At 40.0% G+C, this 22,877-nt stretch overlaps 2 protein-coding genes across 3 annotated transcripts in view; both read right to left on the bottom strand.

Moving 5' to 3' along the window:
- The window catches only part of LOC129724274 (D-beta-hydroxybutyrate dehydrogenase, mitochondrial), a 196,184-nt gene extending 176,839 nt beyond the window's left edge, over positions 1-19,345 (bottom strand). Inside the window, exons 1-2 of one of the 2 annotated variants that reach the window (XM_055679006.1) lie at positions 19,221-19,345; positions 16,588-16,695 (exon numbers count right to left, since the gene is read on the bottom strand). In XM_055679006.1, the coding sequence (XP_055534981.1) occupies positions 16,588-16,605 (18 nt within the window). In that variant the 5' untranslated portion in view covers positions 16,606-16,695; positions 19,221-19,345. The other variant, XM_055679007.1, reaches the window with a different exon arrangement.
- A 631-nt stretch (positions 19,346-19,976) lies between these two features.
- Positions 19,977-22,541, bottom strand: LOC129720490 (uncharacterized). The gene has a single exon (XM_055671972.1). The coding sequence runs from the start codon at positions 22,539-22,541 to the stop codon at positions 19,977-19,979; it is 2,565 nt and encodes an 854-aa protein (XP_055527947.1).
- Positions 22,542-22,877: the final 336 nt, after the last annotated feature.

Here is a 22,877-nt window from a genome sequence, read left to right as displayed (position 1 = left end):
TGTATTGATTACAACATCAATATTTTGGAACCTAAAGGGTGAATATACATTTATTGGATTTAAGCGTTCATGTAAATCTATTTTTACCAATAAAAGCTTGAATGAGAAAGGCTGGGTCTGACCGCTAGGTGGATTAATTTAGGTTTTTGACGTGGGACTACGTCTTTGTTTACTATACTGGGATGCATTCTGTAAAATTGGAAATGAAACTGGCAAATGTTGCGTCAGATTTCAAACGTTAATAGCAGCATAACCACATGATGGATAACAATAACCAATATGTTGTTGGATAGATAAAATGTGTAACAATTTTATAAAACGCTAGTTATCATTATTACTTTACTGCTCAACGGTGAAAATTGATAAAAAGCTACAGGAAAACTTACGCGAACAATGAACCAATTACATGCGAACATCCCTAGCACAGACGGCGTGAATGGACATTATCCGTTCCCCGTGATTTTCTCTGTATCAATATCGATATAAAAATTGACAGAGTCTCCCCGTCCCAATAGGTCAATTTATTTTTGCTTCCATGAGCTTAGACTAACATGATGTCTCGAAGATAAAAGTTTTCCGAAAAGTTTGAAACAATCTCCATTCCTGAACAATTTCTAGACCCGCTTTCAAAACCTCATAAAAACTGATGTCTTGTAAGAAAACATGCTGGTAACAGCAACAGTATCAGTGGAGTAAAGAACCGCAGGTCTCTCGTCGTCTATGATTGCAGCGGTACACTTCTATTCATACTGCAGCGGTACTATCCCTATTGCAGTAGTACACTTTTGTTCGCACATTTTTATACGTATGCAATCGAGGAAAAACTGCAATGCTGTTGTTAATGGTGATTGAAAGTTTATCTCATAAATATGATTACCATGAACTATTCCACAAGAATTGTGGATTTTACAACGGATATTTATTCAATTTTATCTTCGATATTCACTAAATAATCGTGACCGGATAGTATCGAAAGAGTAAATTCCACATATACTCATTTGTAGAAGGGTAAGAGCCTGCGAATGCTTGTGAATTTTTGGTTTATTTACTAAGATTCACTAGAATTTCCTTTTGCATTTCAAAATGGTTAGATGATATATTATTACTTAAAGCTTTACCATAATAAACGTTTGTATATTAGCAGTCTTCGTGATACAGCGAATGTAGTTGTAGGTAAATGAAAAAAATTGTCCAGCAAAAAACAAAAATGGAATTGTTGATTGTTATGACTTTTTTGCTGGAACTTGTTAATAATTTTGTTAGACAGATCAAAAAATTCAAAAAATTGATTTCCAGGGGAGGCTGAAAATAAAAATACGTACAGTCGCTGAGCAAACACCTTGATTCTGTCTGCAGGCTCTGTATATTTGGAACAAAAAATCCCCTAATTACAGTGTTTAGTCCCACGTGACCATTTCATACAACCCTAGGGCTGTATACCTTGTAGTATTTTAAATAGTCTTTGAATTTCTTTTCTTTCCATAACTTTTGAGCCACATATCAAATTGTTATGAAGTTTGTTATTTGTAAGTTTGAGAGATGACTCGTTCGTATGACACTAGTTATGTTCAAATAAGTCATGTAATCTTTGTGATAATAGACTTTCGTTGTTTTATTAACAATATAATACATAACTGTTGCTTAAGTTCGACTATAATCAAGTAAAATGGGAACGTATAGGGCGGCCAAAATTTGCAACCACGTGTTCAATCCACATCCCTGTCACGAACGTTATCCCCAGACATTTCGCTTGAAGCCGTTTTTCTCTGGCTCTCTGGCTCAATTATACGTCAAAAGGCTGTCAGTGCTTGCGAAACAGCCGATTAAGCACCGTTCATGCGAGATCAACTGTTGCTGCAAGTGGGGTGACGAAATGCAGAAAGCGAAAAACGATTGTTTTGTTTTGAACGTTTCATTTGTGCAGGATTTTGTGCAGGACATAAATGGTCACGTTCAAACATGTTTCAACACGTTCCGGATAGCCCTACATTCAATGTAGTTAGAAACACGCAAAAAATCCGTACAGTAACACATGCGGCACAATGAACGGAGCTTATGACCATATTTCCAACAGCAGCGCCATCATAATCGGCGGCGGCTTCAGGAAACTGTTGCCATGACATCGGTCTGGTTCAATCAAAATTCATCATTTAACCCTTAACTGGCCCGCTCATCTGATAATAATATTGATCAAATCGATTTTCTAGTTTCTGAGATAATGAAGTTTCGTGATTTTCACATTTCGGTACATTACAGACGAAGTTACAGTCCGATTACAGTCAAATTCAATAGGGTGTTATGAGGCAGCTAGACTTTTTATTTGACACTAATTTTGTGGAAATCGGGTCAGCCATCTCTGAGAAAAGGGAGTGAGTCCAAGTAGTCTTCGGAATATGTTCCTTTTCATAGCTGGATTTCACATTTTTGAACATAACAGGAAAAGTAATACCGTGCTGGATCGAAATCCGTACACCTAAGCACATAATAATCTTCGACGGTCAATATAAAATCAAGAAATCACATATTGCTTTAAACTGACATGCTTAGTTATAAGTCTACTTATATTTTATCACTATTTTCCAGCAAAATGATTAAAATCACTCCGAAACTCGAAAAAATCATGTTTAAATAGAACATGTTTTGAATCGAAATCCGTACACAGTTTTGTGCCTGAATCAAAACCCGTACACTTTTGAATCGAAATCCGCACACACGCGATATAGACTGGATCAAAGTCCATACAACAATAAATCAAACTCCGTATAGATGAAGAAGTACAAAAATGAACATCTTTCATTTATAATTAAACTTTAAATAACCGAAAAAGTATATTTGAGGATCAACTGGCTCCTAAAGTTTCACACGGTTTTCAAATTTTTGATATCAGCTGAAATAGTACAATTTTCGTAGCGTTTCGAAGTAACCGGAACGCCGGAACCTCTCGAAGCTTCCCGGTACGACTTTCCCTTGCGCACCTCAGTCACAGCTCGTTTAAAATTGTTTGCCGTATATTTATACTTGTTTTCTTCTTTCTTCTTTTTCTTTATATGCTGAAAACAAGAAGAAAGTTCAAAAATATATGCATGATACACACGCCGTACGGATTTCGATTCAAGCAAATAAAAAGAATCAAAATCCGTACGGCACAGTTTTTGTTGAATAAATACAACTTACACTATTTATTAGGCAATATACAGTTCGAAAATGAAAAATACTTACCTTTTCCATTAATTTTAAAAAGATTCACAGAGTAAAACACTTATATCCCACTTGAAAATCGTTTTTATCTGAAGAACGTTTCCTTAGTAAATTCTCTAACGATACAACGAAATGACAACTGAAACCGATACACGATTGATTTTTCATTTTTAATATTTTTATTTCATGGCTTACTGGCGCATAGTTCAATTTAACAGAAGGCCAACAACTCAACGGATATGTACATGTAACTATCATATGAGTTTTCACTTTTATAATGCTTAAAACTGAAGAAAAAACATCAAGGTGTACGGATTTCGATACTGTACGGGTTTCGATCCAGCACGGTAGTCCGATTGCAAAACAAATCAGTAGGGTCTTATGGGGCAACTAGACCTTCCATTTGACACTGATTTTATGAAAATCGGTGCAGCCATCTCTGAGAAACATGAGTGAGATTAAACAGTCTTCAGAACACGTTTCTTTTCATAACTTTTGAACCCCAAGTTCAATCTTTATAAAATTCAAAAATTAAGGGTTTTTCGGGAAGCCCGTTCATTTGGAACTATTTTTGTTCAAATCGGTTGTGTGGTTTGTGAAATAATGATGTTTTATGATTTTCACATTTTGATACATAACCTCTAAACTAAGAATCCGATTACAATAAAATTCAATTGGGTCTTATGGGACAACAAGACCTTTCATTTGCAATCAATTTCATGAAAATCGGTCCAGCCATCTCTGAGAAAAGTGAGTGAGAATAAAAATCTGCACATACACACACATACACACACACACATACACACACACACATACACACACACACATACACATACAGAAAATGCTCAGGTCGTCGAGCTGAGTCGAGTGATATATGCCATTCGACCCTTTGGAGCACTTTTATACTTTCGGTTTTGCAAGTGATTGCTATACCTTTATAGGAGAAAGGCAAAAACATTAAGGCTTATAGATTCCTTATTAATAGCCCTAACAATCGAAAATCTTTTAAACAGTTTTATTTTAGAGTGTAATATTTTATCATATTTTGCAACCAGTTTCCTTTAGGCAAAATTCGAATTATTTTTTAGTTGATTAACTTTTGTATCAAAAACTTAAAATAAATGCAATATGGGTCCATTTTTGACACAGCCCGAATTTGATTCGATTTTGGTAACAAGGTTTTTAATAAATTTTAATGAGTATTATGCATTTTGAGAAAACATATATAAAATTTCAACACAAGGGTCTCCTCATTACTGGCTTCAAAACAAAATTTTTTTTTCTTTGAGGTCAATGAAGCGTCCGAAAGCATTTTAAACGAGGATGGTTGTAATAGCTACTATCTATGGCTATCAGATAATCTAAGCTGTCATGCGACCCGTGCCGAGTGATTAATGGCAGGAGAGGTTAACAAATGATACCTTAGTCACAAACGGTCGAGTGGAGTATCAAGGCACCCTCCGCTGAACTCTGCCATTGCAGAGAACCTATATTATTTTAGCTTCTCGTGGAATGCACATGGACAATACAAACGACATAAACAACTTCCATAAAAATACTCATATGTCGAACGAACATTTCTTGATCAAGAGATGGAGATAGGGTTATACTTTGATAGTGGTTCACTACAATGATGCCTGTCTGTCCTCTCCAAAGGAGACAGACGCAAGCGCACCTTCTAGTGCCTGCCTAAGAGAGCGAAGCATCTCTCCAACGCACAAAAGCGCAGGTACGCGGAATACCTGAAAGAAGGCCACTGGCCAGATCCTCCGACCGGCCAAATCCTCCGACCGGGCAGACCTACAAGGTCAAGCTGCTGTTGAGCGACAACGAACGACTGACGTCCCGTCATTAAACACGGTGAACAAATAATCTCGGTTCCGCAATGGACATAGTCCTTTGATCTCGAGACTATTAACATCGCCATCACTTTTTATGGCTACTCCACCAAATATCTGTTTGAGGAGTTACTTGGAATTGGGAACGATTCGATTCTAGATCGAATTGCAGCACTAGACTCTCCGCTACTCAGGCCTAAGCTCAGGAGTTGCCATCAAACACGACTACTTTTACTTGGCCTGCATCGACAGCGAAACGGTTGTGTGGCTGGAGAAAACCATCCCAGACCTAACTCCCTGGGTAGGAGCGGGTAACCTACCGAAAGGGACTCGTTCGCAGGTTATTCGACGAACAGCATATGCACTTCAAACGAGAAGATATTGTGATTCATCCAAATCAGAACGACGGCATTTCTGCACTGGAGTGGCGCGTAAGAAACCGAACTTTTTCTGGAGATCGACGAACAATCCGCCGACCGAATCACCAGACAGCGCTTCTTACTAAGCAACTTTTAAGGTTCAGCAGACGGATAGTAACAGCTTGATGCCGCAAACCCGCGAATAAAAAGAACCCCAGGGAGCTCCAAACCATCTTCATCTCGCAAATAGGTCCTAGAAACCATCTTCTTGTGCTGGTCTGTTTCCCATCGCTTACAGCAGGCAAAGCTAGCCGGTGTCGGAGCAAAGGCAACCTAAACCCACAGTTCTGCAGACGGCAACCTTCTGATATAGGTACTGAATCTTCCAATCTAACCACATGCGGATCCAAAATGCAATGAATGAATGCAAATTGATGCATCCAGGTGAATCTTCATCACACTAAGGAGGCCTCCAGCGTCCCTAGCAGAAGTTTCACTAAAGAGTAGAGATGGTCGGGTTTGTAAATTTTTGAAAGTGTCGGGTTCGGGTTTGAAAATTTTTGAAGGTGTCGGGTACGGGTCGGATTTGGGTTTGGTGGAAAAAAAAATTTCGGGTTCGGGTTTAAAAAAGGTCGGGTTTAGGTCTGAAAAACCGAAACCCGACTTTATCAAATAAGCATTTTTGTAAAATAATGATGTCTAATTTCATGCAACTGTAAAAATCACTAAAATTTCAATACGCTCGAAGCTTCAGGGCAGCCTCAAATTGGTACAAAAAATCCACCCCCCAAAAAAAATCTCGGGTTCGGGTCGGGCTCGGGTTCCTCAGTTTCGGGTTCGGGTTTCACAAAAATAAAATTTTCGGGTTTGGGTCGGGTTCGGGTTTGATCGAAAAAACATGTTTCGGGTTCGGGTCGGGTTCGGGTTTCAACCAAAAAAAAAATCGGGTGCGGGTCGGGTACGGGTTTGAAAAAAGCCAAACCCGACCATCTCTACTAAAGAGCAATTAACCGTTGCTCTGGTCCAAGAACCATGGGTCAACAATACATAGGCTCTTGGCCTCGTGGGTTCAAAACGTAGTTAACGTAGGCAAACCTAGGACTACAATTATATTGAGCAGAGTAATCAAATACAGTGATGGAAGTGTGACGAGTATGACGCAGTTGTCGTTTTATCTCGATCAGCACAACTCCTGATGTGTAACAGATTGCGACTCCAATAATAAAATGATGATTTGGCGCATAGTTATCTGGGATAAAACAGGCACATGATTAGACTACACAGCTCTTAGAAGAAACTTGCTCGTTGTAATTTTCTTACGTTATCTTACAAGGAGGTAGAGGGAGAATTGATTATCTTCAAATAATCATCTTCATGAAAGTTTGTACGGTAAAATTCATGAAAGGAAAATTACGCAACGATGATCAACTCCAATTGAGGGCAGAAGAGGAAATAAACTATTGTGCTTGCTTCAGGATGAGGAAATTGAAGCTCAGACGTGAGGTAGATTGATGCAAAGGATATTGATGCAGGTGAAACAACTTAGGCAACTGAGTTTCCTGAATGTTTGGGCGATGCTGAGATCCATCCATCACGATGAGATTACCGTCAATGATGAGTAATGTTCATACTAATCTTTATTGATTTTAAAATGTTACTGTTTTGTTTTAAACTCTAATTCTGAAAAGTTACGTTATGTTTGGTTCTTTCAAATCATGGCTTGAATAAAAGCCTTTTATTGATCTCTAATCAACAAAAACTTGTTTTGAAAAAATAAAAAAATATGTTAACGTGATTATTGAACGGGCCCTTGTGACGGTTCATTACCCGCGGTGTGAACAAGCGCCCGGGTAGACGCACCTTGTTCACGAGCACATAGCTCGACGGAGCGGTCGCGGCGAAAGTTACACAAAAAGAGTCTGATTGGGTGTGAGTTATACACTCTTGACGAGAGATACTGAGTGCAGTTGCTTACAATCCAGTATTTTTACCAGCCAAAGACTGGGATCGTTAAAACGGACAGTTTCAGCCTTCAGCAGATTCTCGATGATCAATCTCAAGTCGGTGATCACGTCGTCGATCTTCACTGCGTGAGCTGGAATGTACGCGTGGTGCTTCAGCACGAAAAGCTCATAAACAGCAATTCAGTTTACTTGCTTGAGACATGACACCGAAACACGCAGTTAATTGGGGATGACTTTAGTCATCTCGGTCTCGGCTGAAAATCGTACCAGATCTCTACAAATTTGTATTGTATGCTTTCGACTGAAGAAAGGCAACCCAGTGGTCCGGATATGCATCCGGGTAGTTTTGCCCGATGGTTAAGGTCTTGTGGGGCAGCTTTTCTGACCCGCGGCACCTTGTACCCGCTTGTATCGGACGGCGAATCTATAAAGATTCCGTCTGATGAACCGCACGAGTCTGTAACTTCTTTGTCCATATTGGAAGGCAGGCCTAAATATACGAAAATTAGGATACAAGAAGGCGGCACAAAAAAGAGATACGGTTAGTACCCCACAATTCGCCCACTGACTAGTCTACTAACTGTTCGTTTGGTTAGTTTTTGAATTATTCCAAATTATCATTTAATTTGAATTTTGGTTGATACTTTTTTATGTTCCACAAGGCAAGTCTGATAAAGTGGGCCAATTGTGAAGTCGTTACTCTATTCGTTGTGTGGTGCTGTTCTTCATCCGTTGCGTGCCGATCCGAAGACGGGTATCAAGCACCGAGTGCGTGTTAGGCTCCGTCCTCAGTGCTGTACGTGCTTCATCAAGTTTGTTGTTGTCTAATATTAGCATGTTTTACGGAAGGATTGTCCAGAAGTGTGAGGAGCTGGCAGCACCCTCTCAAAACTCAATGAAACTTTGTGGGTTTACAGGCCTTACTACTGGCAACTAGCTACTAGCAACTTTGAACATTTTTTTAAAAAAAATATCTGCACTGACATGCTGAAGTTATTTTATGATATACCAGAATGACAAGAAATAGACAAAAGTTTTCAAGAGATTAGGGGCTATCCACATACCACGTGGATAGCTTTGGGGGGGGGGGGGTTGGCTAATGTCCACGGTCCATACATTTTTTTTAGAATTTATATGGACAGTTGTCCACGGAGGGGAAGGGGGGAGGGGTCAAAATCGTTAAAAATCTGTCCACGTGGTATGTGGATGGCCCCTTACTTCTAGGGAAATGTCTGAATTTTCTTTGTTTATTCTCGTTTATTTTCCGTCAGTCTAGTTTCGCCATTGTTGTTGTATCAATCACCGACGCCCAGGAGGCGACTCCACCCTGGACCCTAACCTACAACCCGTTGATTAACGGACCGGCGCCAACGGCTTTACTACCGCATGTGATGGAAGGCGTGATCCCAGAGATTTTTCGCCACAGAAAATCTCCCGGTGTCGGCTAGGATTGAATCTAGATCAGCTGGGTTGGTTGTGAGTGGATCACACCACCCCACAACCATCAACACCTATTTCGGCGTTGACTGTTAGTGTCAGTAGGATCGTAGCGCTAGCCCCGCAATTGTCCTGTACATTTAACAGTTGGTTGCGAAGTCTGTGTCTAATAAACAAAAGGTCGAGTTCCGAATCGGAATGTAGCATCAAATCAAAGCAAAGCTCTTTTTTGCTGGCCCAATCAGGCGATAATTTTCTCTGCCTCCAGCAAGTATCCCCAGGGGGGAAGTGTTCGGTAGTGCTCGGTAGTGCTAAATTTATGACTCGTTTCGTAGCTGGGTTATTGGTAAGAAAGCAGTCAAATTAATGTTTATGATGAAGCATAGGGTAAAATAACCTATAGTGGACTACCAGACAGATTAACTCGATTTCTCTTAACATAAATCGGAACTTATAAATGTTTGTGATGCAAATTTGCAAGATTAAGTGTTTTCCTATGCATGTTTCCTAAAAATCCTTCGAGTTTTCACATAAATTATATTATTCTGGCGAGTGGCCCACTACACTATAGGACTTCAGGCGGACAAAAATCGGAAAAGTGACTGTCGCCGATCGATTACTCTATATTTACTATAGAAAGCAGACACGTCAACTAAGAAAAGTTCCAAATTTCCGGACTGAAGCAGGTACTATAACTGAGATATCAAAATATGAAGATGAAAAATGGTAAAAAAGTAGAACCCAAAAATATGTTATTAAGAAGAAATATTAAGTGTATTATATTTTTATAAATTTTATTGATTGGGCTTTTAGAATAACGTATGGTTTCTTGGTTTTATGGGTGGAAAAAAGAAGATAAAGCTTAACAAAAGAAGAAAATGAGAAAAAAATCTTAATTTTAAACTTTGTTGGTCGGCATCATTTTGAGCAAAATTTTGAGCATTTCAGCATTTCGAGCAAAATTGAAGCACTTGTAAAATTTTTTTTTATTGTCTTAGAATCGCTGTATTTATATACATATTCTACCTTATCTACAGAACGTCTTGGCCTATATTCACCAAGCTTGACATACATGTGCCTAACTCATTAAAAGTATTCAAAAACGTATGAGAGGACAGCCACTGAAATGGGGGGGGGGGGGGAGAGGTGCTGAATTCCGAACAAGTCTATGTATAATTTTCGTTTTTCATACAAAATATCCTCGCCTCTATCAAAATAAGCAACTTGTTTTGATCATAACAGGTGGGCAATTCTCGCTGAAACCAGGCCACTAGTGACACGAGGTCTTTGAAAATTGATTTTTTTATTTTAGTTCGATTAAACGCAGTAAAAAATTAATAACTGCACATAAATTTGTTCCAAGGGGTGAACAAATTTTCAGAAAAGTGAAAATCGAATATTTTTATCGAGCTATATTTCAAATATTTGTCCCAATACCCTCTACAAACAGCATTTCATTATACAGATAACATCTAGGGCTTTCATGTGGAGTATTCCAAAGTTTGACCGCCATCTTGGATTCGCCGCCATTTTGAATTTTAACATTAAAACGCGTTTTTGAGCAGGTTGGCAACCACCGATTTTAATTCTGAGACAACCTTTGGAAAGCTGAGAAAAAATCCTACAAGATACATTTGAAAATCAGGTGTGTCGCGAAAGAAACGTGGCCGTCGAGCCAATTTTCTATACCGAGTTTTAACATTTCCAACGCGCGCCGCGCGATCGATTTAGCAGCAAGCGCTGCTTGCCACGCAGCACACACTGAACGCACATCGTTTAGTATGCACGAAGTACATGTTTTGAATAGGTCTTTATAAACAACTTATTTGGATAGGGTAGAACTGCCATAGATGGACTATTTTCTTTAGTGGACAAGATACTTCGCCAGACAACTGTTCTCGACCACAACTATGTGCTTGTTCACTGTTGCTTCAATAAATTGTTTAGTTACATGAAGAGAAATCTGCCACGCGTATCAAAAACGCATATTTGCTCTGACGGCGCTGAAAGTCAATACAAAAATAAGTATAATTTCACATTACGTTTATGAAAGATGATTTCCAAATGGACACGGAGTGGAATTTTCACGCAAGCTCGCACGGGAAATGCCCATGTGACGGAGTTGGTGGAACCATCCAGTGAGCTGCCTGTAAATATAGCTTATCTCCCAACAGAGACAGGCTGATTACAGATGCGGTATCGTTCTACGCAAGGGCTGTGGAAAACCAAAGCAAAACTATGGCATTCGCTTACGTCGAGCAAGCGGATTACGAAGCGGCTCAAACTAAACTTCAACATCGGATGGAAAATGTCAAAACTATCAAAGGAACGCAGAATTATCACTATATTTTACCTCAAGAACAATATAATTTGTTTGCTAAACAATATTCCAATAGTTCTGAGAGTGAAGTCAAAAACCTCAAATGCAAAGCTTAAGACGTTGATAAATATATTGGTAACAATTGAGTATTTTCTTCGTGTTTTCATTATTTCAGCAAGATTGAGTGCATATATCGACCCTATTCCTATCTGTAACACGCTCGAGCAGATTTGGATCAGAGTGAAGCTACCGCATCAATCACTGAGTGTTGGCGTCATTTATCTGCCTCCCAACCGCAGAGGTGACCAAATTTGCATCAGGGACCACATACGTTCAGTAGAAGCAATTACCTCCAACCTTAGTCTATGTGATCTGGTATTGTTATTTGGTGATTATAATCAATCAGGTTTAGTTTGGAGCTTCCCGATGAATGCGCCACCAACAGTTGACAGCTTGAAGTCTCGTATATCTGTTGCTTGTGCATCTCTCCTGGATGGTTTTAACAGCAGAAATTCTCGCCTACTTGACTCAATGAATGTACGTTCCCGGTTTGCTGCGTTCGGGAAGCTGCTGAGCCATTGACTTCACTTGACGCTGACCACCCCGCAATCGAAATTACTGTTCAGCCCTCCGCACCCATTGGATTCGTTGAAACTCTGGAAGAAAATAACCTGGATTTTGGTAGAGCTGATTTCGCGTCCCTCAGTGCGGCACTTATGCGTGTCGATTGGCGTCGCTTAAAGTTGTTCGAAAATGTTGACGATGCGGTCAATCACTTCACACATATTTTGAAACAACTGATATCAGACTCGGTACCTGTCCGCCAACCTCCTCGAAAGCCACCTTGGGGCAATGCACATTTGCGACGTTTGAAACGTCTGAGATCTTCTGCTTTACGTGCTTACAGTAGACTACGCTGCCCACTCTCTAAACAGCAGTTCAGCTTGGCTAGTAATAACTACCGCTCCTACAATCGTTTCTTGTACCGACGATATACCTTGCACAAGCAAGCAAGCCTTCGTAAAAACCCGAAACTGTTCTGGTCATTTGTGACTTCTAAGAAAAAAGAGGAAGGTTTACCAGTATGCATGTTCTTAAAAGACGAAGAGGCCAGCATATCGCGCGAAAAATGTGAACTTTTTGCTGCGCATTTCAAGGATACGTTTAATTCGGTCATTGCTTCAGACGCACAGATAAACGCTGCTATCGAAAACACTCCACGTGATCTCCTTCAGTTGAATATCTTCCACGTGACCGATCATCTAGTTGAAAAAGCTATAAAAAAAATGAATTATTCGTGATCTGCTGGACCTGACGGGATTCCCTCTTGCGTTCTCAAAAAATGCATGGCAGCGCTTATTCGACCTCTAGTTATTATACTGAATCTTTCCCTTCAGCAGAAAACATTTCCAACGATGTGGAAAAAATCGATAATGTTTCCAGTACACAAAAAAGGAGACAAACGAAATATCGAAAATTATCGCGGAATCACGTCACTTTGTGCTTGTTCGAAGGTGTTTGAAATCATCGTCCATGAAGCGTTGTTTGTTTGTAGCTCTCAATACATTTCCGTGGATCAGCACGACTTCTTTCCCAAAAGATCTGTAGCAACGAATTTGACTCAATTTGTCTCTTTTTGTTTGAGCCGTCTGGGTGACGGGGAACAAGTAGACGCTGTTTACACAGACCTGAAAGCTGCTTTCGATCGAGTCGACCACGGAATTCTACTGAGTAGGATAGAGAAACTTGGGGTTTCTGGTGATCTCGTAAAATGGATTGAATCATACCTGACGGACCGAGATCTCTGCGTGAAAATTGGTTCGGAAGAGTCAGAAAATTTCACGAATCTTTCTGGCGTCCCACAAGGAAGCAATTTAGGTCCCCTGCTTTTCACTCTGTTCATTAACGAAGTTTCCTCTTTACTGCCACCTGGGTGTCGCCTATTTTACGCAGATGATGTAAAAATATTCGCGGTAATCAAAGCCTTATTCGACTGTCTGGAACTACAACGTTTGATCAACGAATTTGAGGCATGGTGCACGAAGAATCTGTTGACACTAAGTGTTCAGAAGTGCAACGTAATAACATTTCACCGCAAGCTGAATCCAGTCTTATTCGATTACACTATACTTAATCATACATTGCAACGGGTAGCTCACATTCGTGATCTTGGTGTAAAACTTGATTGTGCGCTAACATTTCGTCCACACTTTGATGAAATGATCTCAAAGGCTAATCGTCAGCTGGGATTTATTTTCAAGATAGCTAATGAGTTTCTGGATCCTTACTGCCTTCGATCGCTCTACTGTTCACTAGTGCGCTCTATCCTCGAGTCTTGCTCGGTAGTCTGGTGCCCATCACAAGCAAACTGGATCGCTAGAATCGAGTCTGTCCAGAAAAAATTTCTTCGATACGCACTTCGCATGCTACCCTGGAACAACCCGTTAGACTTACCCTCGTATGAAGCTCGATGTAAGCTACTAGGACTTGAAACACTCGAGCAGCGACGAACTACTGCTCTAGCCGTTTTTGTTGCTAAAATCCTTTCCGGACAAATTGACTGCCCTGCAATACTACAACAGATGAGCCTTTACGCACCCGAGAGACCACTCCGCACAAGAGACTTCCTGTACCTCGAGCCAAGCAGAGTGAACTATGGGCTGTTTAATTCAATTCGATTTATGGCCGCACAATTCAATGCTGTCTACGAACTTTTCGACTTTGGGATTTCGATTGATGCCTTTAAACGACGACTCTCTTGTAGACGACAACTATTTTAAGATGTTTAGTGTAATTATGTTTGTAACTTAGATTTATTTTATCATTAAGACCATACATGTGTCAGATGACTTTACAAATAAATAATAATAATAATAATTATTATTTCACTTGTATCTTGTCCACTTCAGAAAGTAGTCCATCTATGGCAGTTCTACCCTATCCAAATAAGTTGTTCATAAAGACCTATTCAAAACATGTACTTCGCGCATACTAAACGATGTGCGTTCAGTGAAATGTTAAAACTCGGTATAGAAAATTGGCTCGACGGTCATGTTTCTTTCGCGACACACCTAATTTTTCAAATGTATCTTGTAGGATTTTTTCTCAGCTTTCCAATGGTTGTCTCAGAAATAAAATCGGTGGTTGCCAACCTGTTCAAAAACGCGTTTTAATGATAAAATTCAAAATGGCGGCGAATCCAAGATGGCGGTTATACTTTTGAATACTCCACATGAAAGCCCTAGATGTTTTCTGTATAATGAAATGCTGTTTGTAGAGGGTTTTGGGACGAATATTTGAAATATAGCTCGATAAAAATATTCGATTTTCACTTTTCTAAAAATTTGTTCACCCCTTGGCGAACAAGGGGTCCACCAAATGGAACAAATTTATGTGCAGTTATTAATTTTTCACTGCGTTCAATCGAACTAAAATAAAAAAATCAATTTTCAAAGACCTCGTGTCAGTAGTGGCCTGCTTTCAGCGAGAATTGCCCAGGTAGAAAAAATACCAAAAGTGTTGAAAAAATGATAAAAATATTTTCATTTTCATATGCTGCAGAGTGCTCATACCAAATTTCTGTATGAACAAAGAAAAAACACAAACAATTATTCGCTCGGTTGTGACCTGACTAGCAACGACATTAGACGAATCAAATATTTGCCTATTCTTTTGTTAAGCAAATACGATGGCAAATATCTTTCAGCAAAAGATTTAGGCAAATACTTTGATATTACACAGGTGAACAAATATTGACCGTCATTTTAGGCAAAAATTTGCTTCGTGTAATGTCCGCTCAAGTCTTTGTTCAATGAAAAAATAAATCAAAACCTGGAAACTGATAAATTAATTTGAAGCCCGTAAATCATTGCCACCTGAAATAAATAATTTAATAAAACTCAAAGTCAGTGTAACCTGGGTCGTGGCACCGATTTCAATGTAAAAATCATCTTTGGAGGTTGATTACGTTGGCATTCAAATACTCTGAAACTGACTTATTTTGAGTCATATTGGTGATTCAGTGTTTTATCATTTCATTTTGATTTTTCGCGGTCTTCGGAATCCTTAGCTAGATTTGCTACACAATTCGTTTTATGAAAATAACTCACATCGTGTAATAGCATAGCAAATATTTTCGATAAAAAATGAGCGAAGAGGCTTTGCTACCGTTCAAGCAAACAAAGTTTCGAGCATTTGCTATAGTGTAGTAGTATAGCATATAATCCAAGTCCAACAAAATATTCTGACCATAAAAGTCCGTATCATTTATTTGAAATCTCATTTTCGCTAAGAAAAAATTTTCATTCCCGGATTTCCGGAGAAATATATTTTTTTATTCCCGTTTCCCGGGAAATCAATTCTCGAGAATATTGCAAACCCTACTTCCAGTTGTAGAAAGTGAAATTTTTTTTACCGTGATAAAATCGAAAAAGCACTGTACACCAAGTTTTTGAGAACTATTTGAAGCAGCAGCTTTGAAGTACCTTATATTCCCTCAATAATCTCCAATCCTCAGGTGCTATACAACATTCATATGAACACACATATAATGTGTTTTAACATACTCAATAATGAAAATTGTTGGCTCAATTGCAAAGCATTACGGCACGCATAATTCTATTGGAATGAGAACAAAACTATAACATATCTATGCAACCTTCAGATTTTTTTCACCTTTCGGTTGACCGAAACAGCATCCTAAAAAGAGATAGAGTTAAAATTAGATCTTTCGGCATCATTTAATTTAGCCTAAAATAAATTAAATGATGCCGAAAGATCTAATTTTAACTCTATCTCTTTTTAGGATGCTGTTTCGGTCAACCGAAAGGTGAAAAAAATCTGAAGGTTGCATAGATATGTTATAGTATAGCAAGGGGAGAACACCCGCACTTTTCGCAGTTGATGACTTGATAAGAGTTTAGCCTGATGACTAAGTTACGTGTGCGACATATGTAGAAGCATTTCTAGGTGCATTTTGCTGCTTCTGCTACGGTTTACAAACTTCGAGTTTTTATTTTAAAGCCAGACTTCTGATTGGGATTGTCAACCAATAGGGGGTAAAAATTAAATTGAAATGATAAAGCCAGACCAAATTAATTACATCTCTGATTACTCTTATCAAGTCATCAACTGCGAAAAGTGCGGGTGTTCTCCCCTTGCTAAAACTATAACATATCTATGCAACCTTCAGATTTTTTTCACCTTTCGGTTGACCGAAACAGCATCCTAAAAAGAGATAGAGTTAAAATTAGATCTTTCGGCATCATTTAATTTAGCCTGATGACTAAGTTACGTGTGCGACATATGTAGAAGCATTTCTAGGTGCATTTTGCTGCTTCTGCTACGGTTTACAAACTTCGAGTTTTTATTTTAAAGCCAGACTTCTGATTGGGATTGTCAACCAATAGGGGGTAAAAATTAAGTTGAAATGATATCATTATTCAAAAATTGTACGACTATTGTATACATACCTTAGGTGGATTCTGCATCGTAATTTATCCGCAAGTCCGCACTTTGCAATAAATGTTCCAATCGTGTCACTTCGTATTTCCTAATTTATATAATCCTGTCACCCAAACCTGTTGTAATGTCATCAAACAGCCCAAATTTAACGCCAAATTAATTACATCTCTGATTACTCTTATCAAGTCATCAACTGCGAAAAGTGCGGGTGTTCTCCCCTTGCTTTCCTGCAGTTCGCTCCCTTTCGAGTGGTATCACAATTGTGCTCTCGTGGCGATGTGAGACCCCCACATCGCTAAAGGTCACCATTGTCATCATCTTTCCCGACGGTCGTCGGTGGTCCCGCAAACCAGTTCAGATAAGTGAATTAAACCTTCTCACTAATTGCGGAAAACAGACACTGCTGCTGCCGCTGCCGCCACCTTCGCCGCAAGCAAGTCAATTAATGGTAAACATTAATTGTTGCCAGTTAATTTATGGATGCCACAGCTTATGGATTTCCCCCTGGGAGAAAGGTAGTGGAATAGAACTCAGGGGCCTATAAACGTCAACATTCTGCCTACCAATCATAAATTCATCACGGCGGTGATATTTCATTTCAAATGCTTACAAAATTTATCTTATTCATTGGAAGTGCACATTGTATTGAAAACAAATGTTGAGCTCTTGTATTTTCGCATCTAAAACGCCATTTACACGAGAATAAGTCTACCGACGAAATGGGACGTTTACTCTATTTCACTTGTTTTAGGGCAAACCAACCAAAAAGTGGGTACCAGAAACGCTGGTACCAGAATCAATGAGTGGTAGATGGAAAATGTATGGAGTTTGACAGCCACAAGAGCCCCCTGATAAAACTGGCAATTGGTGACAGACGGTGTCACATTTTTGCCTAAGTGTTTGCTCTCGATTTGAAGAAACGGTTCAAGTACCTATCCCGCAAATGGGCTGTCACTGGTGGCGGTTACTCTAAACGAGACATATTAATTGAATGGCTCTCAGTGTGAGGTGGTTTGTTTACTCGAGAAGAATATACAATCACTCACATCTGTCGGGTCGTTTTCCGGCTGCGCGACCTTTTTCCGACTTAATGGCCAATCGAATCACTGCGATGATGGGGGTGCGTACAAACATCAAACTTTCCGATCGATCCACGACATACCTACCCTGGCAGACAACTCATCGACTGGATAGCGAATATAAGTTCATTTTCCAGCTCATCAAAAATGCAAATATTCAAATGTCAATTATTGCCGCTTCGTTTGCTCAACGCGCTTCATCGGACAGGTAAGTTCGGGGAAAGCTATAATACCGGCAATGGTCTTGAGTATGGATGAAAACAATTTACATCTCACTGCACATTATTACTCAATTTATATTGAGAAAGTAAGTCAAATGCGTGGTTTTTTTTCTATCTGGCAGTTCTGATGAACTGGTTTTCTATTCCGTCAACATCGTAAGGAAATAAAAACTTGTTTAAAGTACAAAAAATATGTTATGTGAGTTATGATAAAATGATTGAATGTCCTTTTTACTCATTTTTTTGGTATTTTTTGTTGAGAAAAATTGATTTTTCATCATAGATTTTTAGATCTGTTTCGTGCCTCAAGGTCAACCAATTTGAGTTCATTCCTCTTTTGGTTGTACCACCGCTGGATTTTTACTATGACCATAGAAAAGGTTCATCCACTTAATCTTTCCATGCAACAGCTGTCTGTTGCAAATCACACCTCAAAGCCGCCACCCCCTGCTAGCCGGTAATCTCTCCATTGAAATTCTCGTCTTCATCTCATCGGCACACACGCAACAATATTTTACCGACTGCAAGTCGGGCAATGACGCATGAACCCACTCACGTCAAAAACTTTGTCCGTTGCTGTATTTTTGTTGCGTGGTACATTTTGTGCCCATATTTCAGTCGTACACAACCTGAATATGCACGGCACTCCAAGCAAAACATATGATCAACAAACACCGGCCGTGCGAAGTTCGCCAGAAAGGGACGCATGCGCTTCTGCTTGACGATCAACATTTGAACGCGACGCCACCGCAATTGCATAACGCATCTGTTTTCACTTTCTGTCCCTCTCTGACACACACATGCTCGCTTCCCCACATCGACATCTGCTCTGCCGGTAGCAATCAATATTCTGGGCCAAAATAGAAAAAAAAAATCTGACTGAAAGCAACAGCACCCCGCACTGATAATTTTGGACCGAAAACGATTATCTAACACCATTTGGCATTCAATCTCTTTCTTATTTTCATCTAACTGAAGTAAAAATAAAAACGGAAATCCGAACCAGGTCGCTGAATCCCAATTCACGCCCCGCACGGGAATCATAAATCGCATCCTTCGATCAATTAAATGTCGTCCTTGTGTATCTTCCACTCGCTACCCTCTTTTTTGTGTATATCCACTATCGCGAATCAAAAACAAGTTTCGCTTTGTTTATCACCTCCTACTGCACTGCACTGCACTACACTGCACTACACTGCACCGCACCGGCAAGCGCTGATCTACAACCAACAATGTCAAGAACGATAGCTCAATCAATCAATCGATTTAATTTGTCTTTATCCGACCACGAGGCGAAACGGCGCACTATCCATTCGGTTGCGCAGCAAAAGAAAAACTCACCCTTGCAGGAACAAAATAAAAAACAGAAAACAATAAAACTCGCAAAAATAAGAAAAAAAGAAAAACACCGGAGATACGATTACGGCTGCGCGCGCGAGATCCTCACTGCGGGAAGGAAATTTTCGCACTGCCGTCTTGGCTGCAAAGTTGCCGGACGGTTGTTCGTGATGGTTTGCATAATTTTCTCACCCAGCGTTGGCTGGCGGCGGGCAACGATGGTGGTACGTGTGGAAGCAAGGCATCACTTTCGCCAGGGGATTGATGGATGGGTAGCCGGCCAAAATAAATTAATTTTAAGTTTGAAATTTTTAATCATCTACTTTAAGATCGAACGGTGTTTACTTTTCCGGTTGGTTTGAATAGCGTGTTGAAGGCCCTTAAAGAAACAAGATATAAACACCAACAACACAAGATTGGGTCTTCTGGATCTTTGATAAAACCAGTTTTGATGAAATTCTCAGTGAAACGCTCTTGATATGGAATTCTGCTGCAACAATGAGGATTTTACTGCACCAAATCATCAGCTCTGTTGCTAGTTTTATAACAAACAAAATCTCGTATCCCTTATTGTATAAATATCCTATGATCAGGTACTATGATAAGGAAATTGTCAACTACTTCAAAAACATAGATAGATAGATAGGTAGATATTGCTTTTATTAAAGAGTGTTTTTAACCCTGTGGTCATTCGACACTCTGTGATAGTAGAAATAATATGTACATTTGATGGGGATACTTCTCAATCATATAACAAATTTATACGAGATCGTAGATTTCGGCATCTCGTAGAAAATTAAATGTTTGTTGTTCTTTAACTGGGTCATTGGAGAGGGCATCTCTTATTGAATATTCGATCTGATGTGTTGCTCGTAGTTCCTGATAAACCGGACAATTCACCAAGATGTGTTCGACTGTTAGTGGGTATTTGCAAGTGTCGCATTTGTTTCTGCGGCCGCTTTCATATAGCCCTCCGTGTGTAAGCAATGTATGTCCTGTTCGAAGCCGGGAAAGAATCTGTTGTTCTCTGCGTGAGGGTCGGTCAGTCCATTTTTCTGTATCACCTTTGATTTTTCTAAGGAATTGATTTTGTTCCGTTCGCCAATTTTCAGCTGTTGCGGATTTGATTTTGTTCCGGAAATCATTTTTAATATCCATGCCTGGGACCTCTGTTGTTAGCAATGAAGCGTGTCTGCCTAAATTCGCTAATTTATCTGCCTCATCGTTGCCGCTGATGCCCGTGTGTCCTGGAATCCAGCATATAGTTATATTAGCTGTGCATGCTTCTTCGATTGCTTGTATCCAAGGATGTCGAGAGGATCCTTTTTCTAAAGCCATCAACACACTGGCTGAGTCGGAGAGGATGATGGTTGGCTCATTTTCGTTTCGCTCTGGGCCCGTTATGGCTGCATGAATGGCCGCCGCTTCCGCTGAAAAAATTGAGCAAGCGTTTGGTAGTTGATGGGATGCGGAAATGGTGTTACTTGATATGCCTATTCCAACCGTATCATTTGTTTTTGGGCCGTCGGTGAAGATTTGTTGATGATATGGGTAATTATTTCTGATTAATTCTTGAAATACCGCTTGGGCTTTACTGGGTGGGTCTCCTGCACGGAGGTGTTTTTGGTTGGAAAGATCGATTTTCGGGCCTTTTTTGTCCCATCTACGATCCCCTACTCGATGTAATTGAGGAATCGGGGGAACTTTTATCGCGGGGTATCGATCAAGAACAGGTCTTATAGTGGCTGCTGTAGGGTCATAGTCGCCAGTTGTCCTCTCTAAATATCCGATTACTCTATTAAGGATGGATTGTGCTACTACTGCTTCAAACGGGTAGGTCCCTGCTTCAATGCAGCTGCTGATTGCTGGTGTACTTGGTAGTAATCCAGAGCAATTCCTTATCATTTTGTTATATTCTGGACTAAGAATTTTTATCATGTCATTGTAGGATTTAGCTGTTATTTCGATTCCATATAGCAGTTTACTGGTGAGTATGCTGTTTCCAACCAATAGCAGTGAGTTTCTATTTCCCTGTTGATGTCGTCGGCTAATGGTGCGTACAAGTCTGCTGCGTGATTGTGCTTCTTTTTTTACATTCGCGAAATGTGCCTTAAAATCGAAATGACGATCAATCGTGACGCCTATGATTTTAATTGTTTTTTTCAATGGGACTACTACGTTATTTACGACTACTTGTCTTCCCCAAGGGTTGTGATGATGGTGACAAATATGGGTAACGGCGCATTTCTCGATTGCCATACTGAACCCAACCTTTTTGGCCCAGTTAGCTACTCTTTTGATTGCTGTCTGTATTTTGATACGTACTCTGGTTGCGTTAGGGCCTGTTGCGATTAAGATAATGTCTTCAGCGTACACTAATATGTAAATGCCACTTGGTAGGTCTTCGAAAACTCCATTCATCTGGATTAGAAATAGTGTGACAGCTAGGACTGATCCTTGTGGGACTCCGTTAATCTCTTGTTTTAATGATGACAGTGAGTCTCCAATGGCAACTTGGAAGCGCCTTTCGCTTAGAAAGCCTTGAATAAAATGTCCCATGTTACCTTTGATACCCCAGTCTTTTAATTGACTAAGAATTGAATGTCGCCAGGTACAGTTGTATGCTTTCGATAAATCAAGGGTGGCTACGTCAATATGCAAATTATCGGTAAGGGCACGGTCGATGATGTCACCGAGGGCCATTAGGTACGTGCCCGTTCCACGTCCTTTCCGGAATCCGAACTGACTGTGGTCTAGTAGTTCTTTTTCTTCGAGTAGGCAGACTAGTCTTCGATTGACCATTCTTTCAACAACTTTGCCAAGGCAGCTTGTTAAGCTAATCGGTCGAAAATCAGCGGGACCGCCTGAATTTTTACCTTGTTTCGGTATCGGGATAGTGATGCTTTTGCGCCATTTGTCCGGGTAGATACCACGTTGCCATGTGTCGTTAATTGATCGCAATAATGCAGCTTTACCAGGTACTGGTAGGTTGTGAAGCATCGGATACGCGACATTATCATGTCCGGTGGATTTTCCTTTGGAGCTTGAGATGGCGTAAAGTAATTCATCCATGGAAAAATTTTGGTTGTAGTATGACGTCTGTCCTTCCTGTTCCTTTTCGAACACGATTGGGTTCAATTCTTTGTTTGTCTTGATTTTTAGAAACTCCTCTGAATAGGATTTGCTGCCGGAAAGCTCCGCAAAGTAGTCCCCCAATAAATTAGCAATTTCCAGTGGGTCATTGGTATATGTGCCGTCGTTTCTCTGAATTGTTCTCCCTGTTTGTCTTCGTTTGCCAGTTAAAGCATTCACTCGTCTCCACATTTCAGGTACTGATGCGTTGATGTCAATTCCATCGAGAAACTTTTGCCAACTTTCAGTTTTGGCCTGTCTGATGGCTTTTCTGCATTCATTTCGGGTATCTTTGAAAGCTTGTAGACGCTCAGCTGCTAGTTGGTGGTCCGGTGGTGACTATAGGTAAAACGGCTGCAGAAGACATTTGAGGGCATCAATTATGCTGACATTTTCAAAAATTCAATCCACAATATCCACAATGCGCTAGTGAATCGTGGGCGAAAATGAAAAAGCAGTTGGGCTTTTTGATGTTTCTGTAGGTGCTCGCAACTCCATGTAAGAATTCAAGCGATCCCGGAGAAGTTT

Source organism: Wyeomyia smithii, chromosome 2 (genome assembly GCF_029784165.1).
Source record: "Wyeomyia smithii strain HCP4-BCI-WySm-NY-G18 chromosome 2, ASM2978416v1, whole genome shotgun sequence".
In the NCBI taxonomy this organism is placed as follows: Eukaryota; Metazoa; Arthropoda; class Insecta; order Diptera; family Culicidae; genus Wyeomyia; species Wyeomyia smithii.
This window is presented reverse-complemented; position numbering and strand designations above follow the sequence as displayed.